General features: G+C 39.4%; 1 protein-coding gene across 1 annotated transcript in view; it reads left to right on the top strand.

Moving 5' to 3' along the window:
- The window catches only part of SPTLC3 (serine palmitoyltransferase long chain base subunit 3), a 134,447-nt gene that overhangs the window by 47,892 nt on the left and 74,539 nt on the right, over positions 1 to 12,016 (top strand). Inside the window, exon 4 of the mRNA XM_008703358.2 lies at positions 604 to 752. Within this exon, the coding sequence (XP_008701580.1) occupies positions 604 to 752 (149 nt within the window). The remainder of the gene's footprint in view (positions 1 to 603; positions 753 to 12,016) is intronic.

The following is a 12,016-nucleotide window of genomic DNA, read 5'->3' as shown; positions in this document are numbered from 1 at the left end:
TGAAAGAAATCCTTCCTGGGAAATTTTAGCGTGGGCACCAAATTACAGAGCTGATGAACACCAAACCACGGAAGTTGCTGGTCTTCCATCACTGAGCCCTTTGCAAGCCCTCATAATTCCAGTGGAGGAAGTCATGGTAATTCAGTTGCCAAGGGTGGCTGTGTTAGATTAAAATAAAGCCTGTGTCAGAAGGTGCAGGATACACAGAGCCAGCCAGGAAGAGCCTTTTCAGCCTTATGGACAAATTATACCCCCTTGCTTCTTGCTGAAGGAGACCATGATGACCATGGCTCTTTCTCACCTAGAAAGTTCTTGCTGGAATTTAAACAAGAGCACAGGTGTCACAGAAGTGAGCGCCCAAGGAAAACCAGGGCTAAGTAATACTCCATGGCTTGGGATACCTTTTTCCAATGCTTTGCCCAGCTTCATTTTGGGGTTACTGTCCTCCAAGGGCAGACCATTTTGTGTTGACAGCAATGCACATCAGAAAGGAAAAAGAAAATATATGATTGGGGCCAGAGCCAAGATCTCCTTATAAGAGTCTTTTATGGGGCACGAGGCTAATGTTAAATGAGAAAGCCCTTTGTGGTCTTCTCTCTGCAGGTTCACTGGAAGAGTCATCAAAGATGTCATCAACATGGGCTCGTATAACTTCCTTGGCCTGGCTGCCAGTTACGACGAATCTATGAGGACAGTGAAGGATGTTTTAGAGGAGTATGGCTTAGGTGTGGCCAGCACCAGACATGAAATGGGTATGTATGTTCACCATTTTGAAATTTTGTCCAGTTGGGCCTCAGATGCCTTGTGGCAACTTCTCAAATGCAGATTGTATCTAGACTGTGTACCTCAAAAGGCTGTTATAAATTGCAAAATGAGAAAGGTATCTGAAGGCCTTTTCGGAAATTTCAAACATTATGCTCTTGCTAGGCAGTTTATTAGTTACAGGTTTTAATTCTCCAGAAAATAAAAATGGATCTTTCCTTAGACCACATTATTTAAAATAGTAACTATTGTGCCTCTTCCATCTGGTCCTTTTCTAGAGTCTTCCTCCCACTTTTCTTTTTTTGAAATAGCTTTTGTGAAGTATAATTGATATTTTTAAAAACTGTACTTACTTAAAGTATACAATTTGATGGGTTTAGACATATAAACACACTCTGAAACCATCACCGCCATCAAGGTAATAAACATGTCCATCACCTCAGAAAGTTTCTTTGGATCCCTGCTTTTTGTGGTAAGAACACTTAACATGAGATCTACCCTTTCAACAAATTTTTAAAGTGCACGATGCAGCATTAATTCTAGACACAATGTTCTACTGCAGATCTCTGGAACTTACTCATCTTGCATGACTGAAGTTGTATATCCATTGAACAACTTCATTTAGATTTTGCTCTTTCTTAAAGATGTCCATCACTGATCTTGCTTTTGTATTTGGATATTGCCCATCGCTGCTACTAAAACATAAGCTTCATGAAGGGAGGGATTGAATTGGCCTTGTTGTCTGCCATGTTGAATGAATGAGTGAAAGATGAATGAATGGGCATGGTGGAACAGACTGCCTATTTGTTTCTCTTTTAGCTGAAACATTTTCCCCTTATTCAAAGGAGTGAAATCTATGAGAAGGAAACTTCTGATCCTCCCCACCTCAGAGAGAAAGAGTGTTGCAAGCTTCCTCCTGTAGAGTGTCTTGCTATTCCTGACACAGCGTTTTCTTATATATCTTCTCATTTGTTCCTCACAAAAGTCCTCTGCTCAAGGAGGCAGCACAGGCGATGTTATTTCATCTTCTACAGAGGAAACAGGATCATAGTAACTAAGTGATGTCCCCCCCAGTGGGTTATTAATCATACTAACTCCCAGTCTAGCTTGCTTCTTCTATGATAGCAGATTCCCATCCAGAATGATATATGTATAGTTACCATGTCAGTTTCAGGCCAGTCTACGAACCCAAGGTAAATCTACTAAAAAGGGATTTACCATTAATGAAAAATGAGCCACGTGCCCCTCTTAGATATCCATTTGACAGAAGGGCATTACAAACGCATGCAACAAAGAACAATTCAAGTTGAACAAAGTAACTTTCTTAATCCATACATTCAGTTCACATTTAGCTAAAGCTCCAAAGTTTAGAAGGGGTTGCCCAGATTTCTTAAGAAAGCCATCTTACTTATCTTCATTTTGAGGCAGGAGGGCTGCAGATATAAGTGGAAGGAAGCTTCTACTTCACTTAGCAGAATTGGGTCACCCATGATACACCTTTCGGGATGGGGCAGAGACTGGAAGACTACTCCCCAGTTATAAAAGACATGGAGTCAGTAAGCTTTGGGGATATTTCCTCTGGTGCTGGTGACATCACCAGGATCGTTAATGCACGAGACAGAAAACACATTTCCTGAGGATGACGATGCCCGACTCATTGAGACAGAACATTCCTCAGTCACAGCCTGCAGAAGCTAACCTGACACAGGCAATAGTTTCCTTCCTAGTGAAGCCAGATATGGAACAGGAGTTCCTGATTCTGCAGACTCAATGAACCAGAGAAGCCAGGCAGAGATGAAGATCATAGTTTGGACTGTCTGCAGCCTGAGTTCTTTCTCCACTTACTCAGCCTTCTGAATGGCTAGACTTCTAATGTTTACCTGCTTCACTTAGTCTCTGACTCAAGCTCTAGGAAGATTTTAACAGTTTTCAGGGAACCAGTGAGAGAGCAAAATAGAAGCCACCCACACTAATTTTAAGCAAATAGAAGAACTGATAACAAGGATGGATATGAGCAGTCAGAAAATAAAGACGTAAAAGGGGCACATTTGAAAGTATTCTGCAATATAAGCAGTAACCTTAGCCTAGCATGCAAGAATTAGTAGCACAATTTTGAATGCCACTTATTTCAATAACTTTTAGAAAGCATAAGCTATCTAGTCTTAAGAAAATGTGTAACAGTGCCAGTGGATTGTCAATGAAAATTGGAATATGGAAGCTTACCAATTTAGCAACCGAAAATGCTTCTTGAGGAGTCCAAAGTAAAAGTTTAGGAACATTTAATGACTTCAGTACTTTCCCAGAGCTTTTAAAAATAGTTTCCAATGTTCTGGAGGGAAAAACACACAAAAATCGTATTACAAAATAGGAAATGAAACAAAAAAGAAATCAAGAGGAAGTATTTAAAACACAGTGAAAGGATAGAAGACCACACACAGTATCTTGGCCAAAAATATGTGAGAAGAACATATTTGCCCACTGAAAGAAAAGGACTGAGATTTTGCCAAAGACCCAAACTCAACTATGTGCTCTAATCACAAACAAATACAAGTAAATGTAAGTTATTCCTAAGGATGAAAAGTAGAAAGATAAGTCCCAGCCAGACTCCTCCCTGCTACAAACCACTATAAAAGATGCACTCAGTGCCCAAGGGGGAGGTCAATTCAGTAAAAAGCGCAACAGACAAAGAGCCCAAGAGTAGAGTTGTGTGTCCAGTCTGCATCTGCAAATGCTAGGACTGAGCCTAAAATACAGCTGAGCTGTAAGGACGGACCCATTCCAGACACATACCTACAGAATTGCAAGTGCCGTTTTTAACACGTGGAATGATGTGCTGCTGTTTATCTTCACGTACAACTAAAAAATACTGGCATACAGAATTACGGGAGGCTTTGACTGTCTGTCTTCCGGTCAGTTTAACTTTCCATAGGCTGATGGGGGTGGTGGTGCGTTTTTTTGATATCCTAAATATGAGGCAGAGTGAAATGGCAGTTTGGAGTCATAATCAAGCGTTTAAAATGCCTGACACATTTTTAATTCTTATCTCCTCTATTCATGGGGGCATTTTTATTAGAATTCTCCTTGATCTGGGCTGTCTCCTTCAAATTGCGTGCCATATGTCATATCTTTGGTAATTACAGCCTAGTTTTTCCCAGTAACTTTCTTAATGTGCCGTGAAAGATTAGAAATTCTTGAGTATTGTGTGTGATATTATGTTGGGAACTAGTGAACTCTAGACTGAACAGCTTGTCAAAGTCGAAGAGACTGCTGCCCAGCATCCTCTTTATAAGGTGACTTGCCTACAGATTTTCAGCTGGAAAGTCACTTGAATACCTGTTGACAGATTCTAAACTTCCATGGAGTTTTAGATTCTCAGCACCAGGATTGAGAATCGTTCAAGATGTCTGAGTCTTAACATCAAACAATAATCAGTAGTATCTCCATTATGCAAGATATTTCCACATTGGATCTTTGAATTTCTTTTGTTTTAATGTTTTTTTTTATTATATTATGTTAGTCACCATACAGTACATCCCTGGTTTCTGATATAAAGTTCGATGATTCATTAGTTGCGTATAACACCCAGTGCACCATGCAATATGTGCCCTCCTTCCTACCCATCACCAGTCTATCCCATTCCCCCGCACCCTTCCTCTCTGAAGCCCTCAGTTTGTTTCTCAGAGTCCATAGTCTGTCATGCTTTATTCCCCCTTCTGATTACCCCCCTTTCTTCCCCTACCGATATTATGAATTTCTTTATCTGAAAGAACTATTTAATTGTTCTGTGTGTGGAAGGTGTTTGTCTGAATATGTTGGTTTGACAATAAAAAGTGTAATGCAGCAGCCCCTGAGGCAAAGTAAACATATAATTGCTTGTTCTTCTTTCATATTCAGCCAAAGAGTAAAGAAAAAGCTGAAACTTTAAAAAATAAACAAACAACCTAAATGTGTGGTACAAATGCAAACAAAAGGAAAGCAGAAGATTAGCTTAAAGTTATTAGTTGTTATTAAGCATAAGAAGAGACTCGCCTTATAAAAATTATGTGGAGAGCCCATAATGAAGACAGATTCAACTCCTATATTATCTCTATGCATCAAGTAACATAGTGAGGACATAGTTGGCTGTTTATTTTTCTGTACACCTGGAAATTAGGATAATGAATTATGAGAGGCTTTGAAAATCATTTGGGCCAATTTAACATTCCACAGGCTGATTAGAAACAAAAGCAAGACAAATAAAATAGTGATAGGAGACCACAAAGTACCTCCCAGTCCTTGAAAAGAAGGAAAGAAGGAAGGGAGGGAGGGAGGGAAAGAGGAAGAGAGAAAGGGAGGGAGGGAAGAAAAGAAGGAAGGAGAGAGAGCAGGAGGGCAGGAGGGAGGGAGAGAAGGAAGGAGAGGGCAGGAAGGAAGGAGAGAAGAAAGGAGAGAAGGAAGGAAAGAGGGAGGGTAGGGAGGAAAGAAGGAAGAGGAGAGGGCAGAAGGGAAGCTGGGAGGGAAGGCGGGAGACAGGGCAGGAAGGAAGGAGGGAGGGAAGGAAGGAGGGAAGAAGGGAAGTAGGAAAGGAAGACATAAAACATAAAGGACGCTAACAATGTAATTATTGAGTTTCATTTAATATTTATATATTGAATTATGAGCCTTAAAACATATTACCGGTACACTTCATCTTTTAAATATTTAGTGAATTTTCACAAAAAATTACTATATATTGTGCCACAAAGAAATCTTCATTAGATTCCAAAAAGTGGCATCCACATTCTTGGATCACAGTGAAATAAGTCTAAAAGTAAATAATAAAATTAGAAACAATTCCTTTTTAAAAAACTCTCTGGAATGTTTTAAAGCCCTTTCCTAAGAGACTCTTGAATCAAAAAGGAAATGAAATTACATTTACGATATATGTAGAAACTAACAACTGTAAGAACACCATAGGGTCCAGCTAGTTGTGTACTTGGAGGAAAATATATAGTCTTACTTTACTAAAGAAGAAAGACTGAAGCTAGCAAACTAACCTACCATGAAGTAAGGAGTAAAAGGAAAGCAAAAGTATGGAGTTACTAGAAATAAAAACAGACAGTTATGAATAAGAGAAGAACAATTTCTATTGGGCTGAGGCATCTGTGTTTAATAAAGTCACTAGAGGTGATTTTGGTGAGCGGCAATCAGAGCTGGCAACTGCTGAACAAAAGCTGACAAACAAGCAGCTTGCCGAATCCAACAGTGTATTCAGCAACACGATACCATGATTGAGTAGCTCATTTCAGGGACTATTGAGTTAGCGCAATAAGAAGACAATTCATAACATTGAAAAATCCCAGGAGAGAACATATCATTATCTTGATAGGTGACACTAAAGCATTTGTAAAATTCATGATCTGTTCCTAACACAAATTTTAATAGAATAAAAATAGGAGATTCCAGAATGCAATAAAAAGTACCTACTTCAAACAAAGAGACTGTACTATATTTCATGAGGAGACACTAGAAACTTTCACTTTAAAGTCAGAAAAACGAGGAAGATGTGTTTATCTACCATTTTTAATGCCCTGTGGAAGTACTAGACGACATCATTTCGTTTTTCATTCTTGAAGTCAAGAAGTATTTATGGAATGGCTACCGTGTGACAGAATAAGAAGTATAGGTATAATAAGAGGTAAACGAACCATTAGTTGTAGATGATCTCATTGTTCACCTCTCTGGTTTTCAAGCTGTGATCTGTGAGGAGCAAAGGGCACCTCTGCAGGGGTTCTTCATGGGGCTACCATCGACAGGAGACGCAGCTGCGCAGGAAGGACAGAGTTTGGGTCTACTTTCTTCCAATTTACATACTTGAATAGTCAAAAATTTAAGGAGGGCACATGTGGTGATGAGCACTGGGTGTAATATACGCAACCAATGAATCGTTGAACACTACATCAAAAACTAATGATGTACTATATGCTGGCTAATTGAATACATAATAAAAAATTTTTTTTAAATAATAATAAATATCCAATAAAAAACCCAATCAAGACTTACTGCATGTAGACCAATTTTTAAAATTCATATAGTAAAGTCAGTAATTAACAATCAGAAGATATATAGGAGAAATTACATTATTAATAAATATGGGCAAAACTAGCAAACACCTAGGGAATTATGTTGAAAATGTCTAGAAACTATTTGAAGAAAACTGTAAAACTTTGGTAAAAGACTTCAAAGAAGACTTGAAAACGTCAAGATAACAAATCCTAGAAGGGAACGACCTGGTCGTATACTTCTATCAGTACTTCTCCAGATGAATATGTAAATTGAACACCATCCCAATGACATTAATAGATGGGGAGAAGAGGTGGGGAGTCTAAGTGGAAATCTAAAGACAGACACAACTTGGCATACTCATTCGAATACAATAAGAACAATTTTGAAATCAGTAGGAAAAGGACTAATTACATCATATTTAGTATCATGATAACTGGCTGATCACATAGGAAATAAATTAGATCCCTACCTCACATATTATATCTCAGCACATCCCACTTGTGTAAATTGCAAATGCATTTGAGATTTATATATAAAAAGAAGAACCACCACCAGCAATAACTGCATCAATAAAATGGAAACTGAATGAATAACTGAAGTGATGAATGAATGACAAAACGAACAGAGTAAAACGATTCCACAATTCAAATGCAAAATGCACTTTTTAAAATTTAAATCCAATTAGCCAACATATAGTACATCATTAGTTTTTGATATAATGCTCAGTAATTCATAAGTTGCGTATGACTCCCAGGGTTATACAAAATGCACTTATATGCATTCCTTCGTTAGGGCCCTGCTAGGATTGTCAGTCTCTAGCTCCTTTGATGTTCGCATCACCTGTCTGAGTCCCTTCGGGCTGCTGTAACAAAGTACTGCAGACTGGGTGGCTTATGAACACCAAAGTTAATTTCTCACAGTTCTGGAGGCTGCCAGCATGGTCAGGTGAGGGCCCTCTTCCATGGTGCAAACTTCCAGTTGTACCCTCCCATGGTGGAAGGGATGAGCCAGCTGTCTGGGGCCTCTTTTATAAGGACACTAATCCTATTTATGAAGGCTCTGTCTTTATGACCTAATCACTCCGCAAAGGCCCCACTTCCTATTTCCATCACTTTGGGCATTTGGTTTCCGATACGAATTTTGGGGAGACGTAAACATTCACACCACAGCAGCCTTTTCTCTGGCTTGCCACCCTTCAATTCTAGAACCTCCAGTGGAGCTCACCTTACTTAACTCACCCTGCCTGGCAGTTTGTCCTCTTAATGGGAGGGATCCATTTCAAATGACTTCCAGGCTGACTCCATGCAACACAGGCCACCCTTGTCCATGGAAAACAGGCACTCTTCCCTGTTAGAGGAAAGACAGCTTGCTCCCACCCCAACCTCTAGACACATCTACTTGCCCTTCAGATTTGTCAAGCCTGATTCAGACAGTAGTCTCCTCTGTCCTCATGCTCCGGGGAACCAGAGAAAGCACTTCCAAAAATCCTGAGGGAAAAGCCAACAAAATGAAGCATTTAAACTTCTGTGCATAAAAACCATGTCAACAAATTTAAAAGTCGAGGAACAAAGTTAGGAAAAGTTATTTGCAAAATATAAGGCAAAATGTTAATATTCTTAACATGTAAAGACTTACAAATCAGAAGAAAAAAAACCCCTTACCTTAAGTGGGTCAGGATTTTGAGAAAGTTCAAAAGAGGCAAAAATGCAGAGTCAGGATTGTATAATGTTTCTCAAGCTTTTCTTTAACACTCCCTCCTGTGATATTTTAATACTGCAGATATCTGCTTATGTGGGTCATGGATATCTGTGCCTTATACATAGAGTAAGTTATCTGCCCTTCCGCCAAGAACAGATTGTCAACCCTTTGGGAGCAATATCATAGCTGCTGAGAATGCACAGGATAGTAATTACCCTTCGGGGAAAGTAGATGGTGACCAGGAGGGGGCACAATGGAAATTCTATATTGTTGCTGTTTTTTTTCTTTTTGATGCAGTAATATGTGTGTTCACTTTTTGAAACTTCATAGGGCTCAATACTTACAAGTTGTTTCCTTTCTATATGTATGTTAGAGTGTAACGAAAATTTTACATTAAAATGTAGATCCAGTACACAAATGGGCAATTAAGGAAAAAAAAAGAAATATAAGTGGTTAACAAGCCTGTGAAAATACTCTGTCCCATTAATAATCAAAGAATTATTAAGACATAGAGTTACCATTTTTCACCTAATTGACAAAAGTTCAAAAAAAATATATCCCATAGGGGCACCTGGGTGGCTCAGTCATTTAAACGTCTGCTTTCAGCTCAGGTCATAATCCCAGGATCTTGGGATCCAGCCCTGCGTAGGGCTCCCTGCTCATAGGGTGTCTGTTTCTCCCTCTCCCTCTGTCCCTCCCCCTGCTGGTGCTCTCTCTCTCTCTCAAATAAACAAATAAAATCTTAAAAAATAATAATAATAATATCCCATAGTTTCAAAGGAATAGAGAAAAGGGCACCCTTAAATGTTGTTGGTAGAGTACATCGGAAGGCAATTTGCAAGTGTATCAACAGAAAGCCATTTAACTCGGTAATTTCATTTTGAGAAGTTTGCCTTAAATTTTTTGAATAAGTGTTCAAAGATGTATGATCAAGAATACGCGGGGCGCCTGGGTGGCACAGCGGTTAAGCGTCTGCCTTCGGCTCAGGGCGTGATCCCAGCATTCTGGGATCGAGCCCCACATCAGGCTCCTCCGCTAGGAGCCTGCTTCTTCCTCTCCCACTCCCCCTGCTTGTGATCCCTCTCTCGCTGGCTGTCTCTATCTCTGTCGAATAAATAAAAACAAAATCTTAAAAAAAAAAAGAATACACACTGCAATATGCTTAATAATTGAAAAATTGGGAAAATAAGTGAGTTTCCAACAATAGGAAATTGATTAGATGTACTTGGTGGATCTGTTTAACGTAATGTCATTTGACCATGCAGAATTGTAATGCAGTTTTTTAGCACGCTGGTTGAGAGCAAAGGCTCTGGGATTAGTTTGCTTGGGTTCAAATCCTAGTTTTCCCCTTCCACTAGCTAGGGCCTGAGATAAACTCTCTCTTCCCAGTCCTCAATTTTCTCAAAATTGAAAATACATTGTTAAGAGAATAAAACAAGTTATAGAACTGTATTTTTGTTATTATGAGTCCATTTTTAAACATGTATTTTACTTGAATATTTGCATTGATAAAGATGGTTAAATTTTATTTTGTACTATCTTCTGATTTTTCCACAATGTTCTCATATTTCTCGGGTTAATTATTTCCTGAAGTTAACAGGAGTCTAAAATGAAGGCAGAGATTTATGAAAATAGTTCTGTTTCCAAGACTTGCTCACTGAATCAGACTGACCAAATTTTCCAGTCTCCTAGAGGGACCCTGCCATAGGCTATGTGGATTCTTGATCTTTTTTTTTTTAATGTTTTTTTATTATATTATGTTAGTCACCATACAGTACATCCCTGGTTTCTGATGCAAAGTTCGATGATTCATTAGTTGCATATAACACCCAGTGCACCATGCAATACGTGCCCTCCTTACTACCCATCACCGGTCTATCCCAATCCCCCAGCCCCCTCCCCTCTGAAGCCCTCAGTTTGTTTCCCAAAGTCCATAGTCTCTCATGCTTCATACCCCCTTCTGATTACCCCCCCTTTCTTTATCCCTTTCTTCCCTACCGATCTTCCTAGTTCTTATGTTCCATAGATGAGAGAAATCATATGATAATTGTCTTTCTCTGCTTGACTTATTTCGCTTAGCATTATCTCCTCCAGTGCGGTCCATGTTGCAGCAAATGTTGAGAACTCATTCTTTCTGATAGCTGAGTAATATTCCATTGTATATATGGACCACAGCTTCTTAATCCAGTCATCTGTGGAAGGGCATCTCGGTTCCTTCCACGATTTAGCTATTGTGGACAATGCTGCTATGAACATTGGGGTGCATATGGCCCTTCTCTTCACTACGTCTCTATCTTTGGGGTAAATACCCAGTATTGCAATGGCTGGGTCATAGGGTAGCTCAATTTTTAACTTTCTAAGCGACCTCCACACTGTTTCCCAGAGTGGCTGCACCAACTTGCATTCCCACCAACAATGTAGGAGGGATCCCCTTTCTCCACATCCTCTCCAGCAATTGCTGTTTCCTGCCTTGTCTATTTTTGCCATTCTAACTGGCGTAAGGTGGTATCTCAGTGTGGTTTTTGGATTCTTGATCTTAAACCAGCAGTTCTCAAACTTTAGCTTACATCAGAATTACCTGCAGTGCTTGGAAAAACACAGGTTATTGGCCCCACCTACAAAGTTTCTCATTCAGCTGGGCTGGAAAAGAACCCAAGATCTCGCATTTCTAATGACTTCCCAGGTAATGTCCATGCTACTGCTCGGGGGACTACACTTTGGGAACCATTGGAAACTATCTAGCACAGCTGACTTTCTTGACCAAATTAACCAAGCGTTTTCCAAAATGCAATGGTCTTTTACTTTATGTGGAGTGAATACCACATATGCCTGGGGGCTGAAGTCTATAAATAAAAACTGGGAAGTAGATAAGAGACAAGCCAGAAAATCAATGAAGCAAGTTAGTTTTGATTATCGAGTGTATCCTGCCACACATTGCTGCTCTTGATTTCCAAATGCAGGAAAGGTTAAACTCAGCCAAATGGAAGAGAAACTTTTGTTTCCTTTCTTCCCCCTCCCCCCACTTTTATTCTACAAGAGTGTTTAGTTTCTTGGTCTTTCTTTTCCTGGTTAAGAACAGATGTATAGTAACAATATTATGTGAATGCCTACGCTCTGTAAGTTCTTTGTGCTGCAAGCAACTGTTTCACTTCTGAGAAAACAGACTCATGGAAGGCCACGAGACTACTTCTGTGCCAAGGAAAGCTCATCTCTACTCGGAGACTTTTCTTCCTTTGAGAAGGAAAGTCTTGTGCTTGACTCAGCTCACCAGGGAAACCTGAAGAGTAAGCACACCTCAAAACTGCCTAGTGGAGAAGAGTCATTCAAATTATAATTGCAATTTTAGGAAGTAGCCTTCAAATATTTTCATCTTAAAAACATCAGAAAGGACACATTAACTTAGGAATCCATATGACTAGATGTAATGGGAAATTATTTTCCATTTTCAAGTTTCAAATGTGATTGTTATGTTAGTTGGAATGTACCTATTTGCTGACATTTCTATTTCTCAGTTTGAGAACATGGTCCTAAA

Source organism: Ursus maritimus, unplaced genomic scaffold, assembly GCF_017311325.1.
Source record: "Ursus maritimus isolate PB19 unplaced genomic scaffold, ASM1731132v1 scaffold_22, whole genome shotgun sequence".
In the NCBI taxonomy this organism is placed as follows: Eukaryota; Metazoa; Chordata; class Mammalia; order Carnivora; family Ursidae; genus Ursus; species Ursus maritimus.
This window is presented reverse-complemented; position numbering and strand designations above follow the sequence as displayed.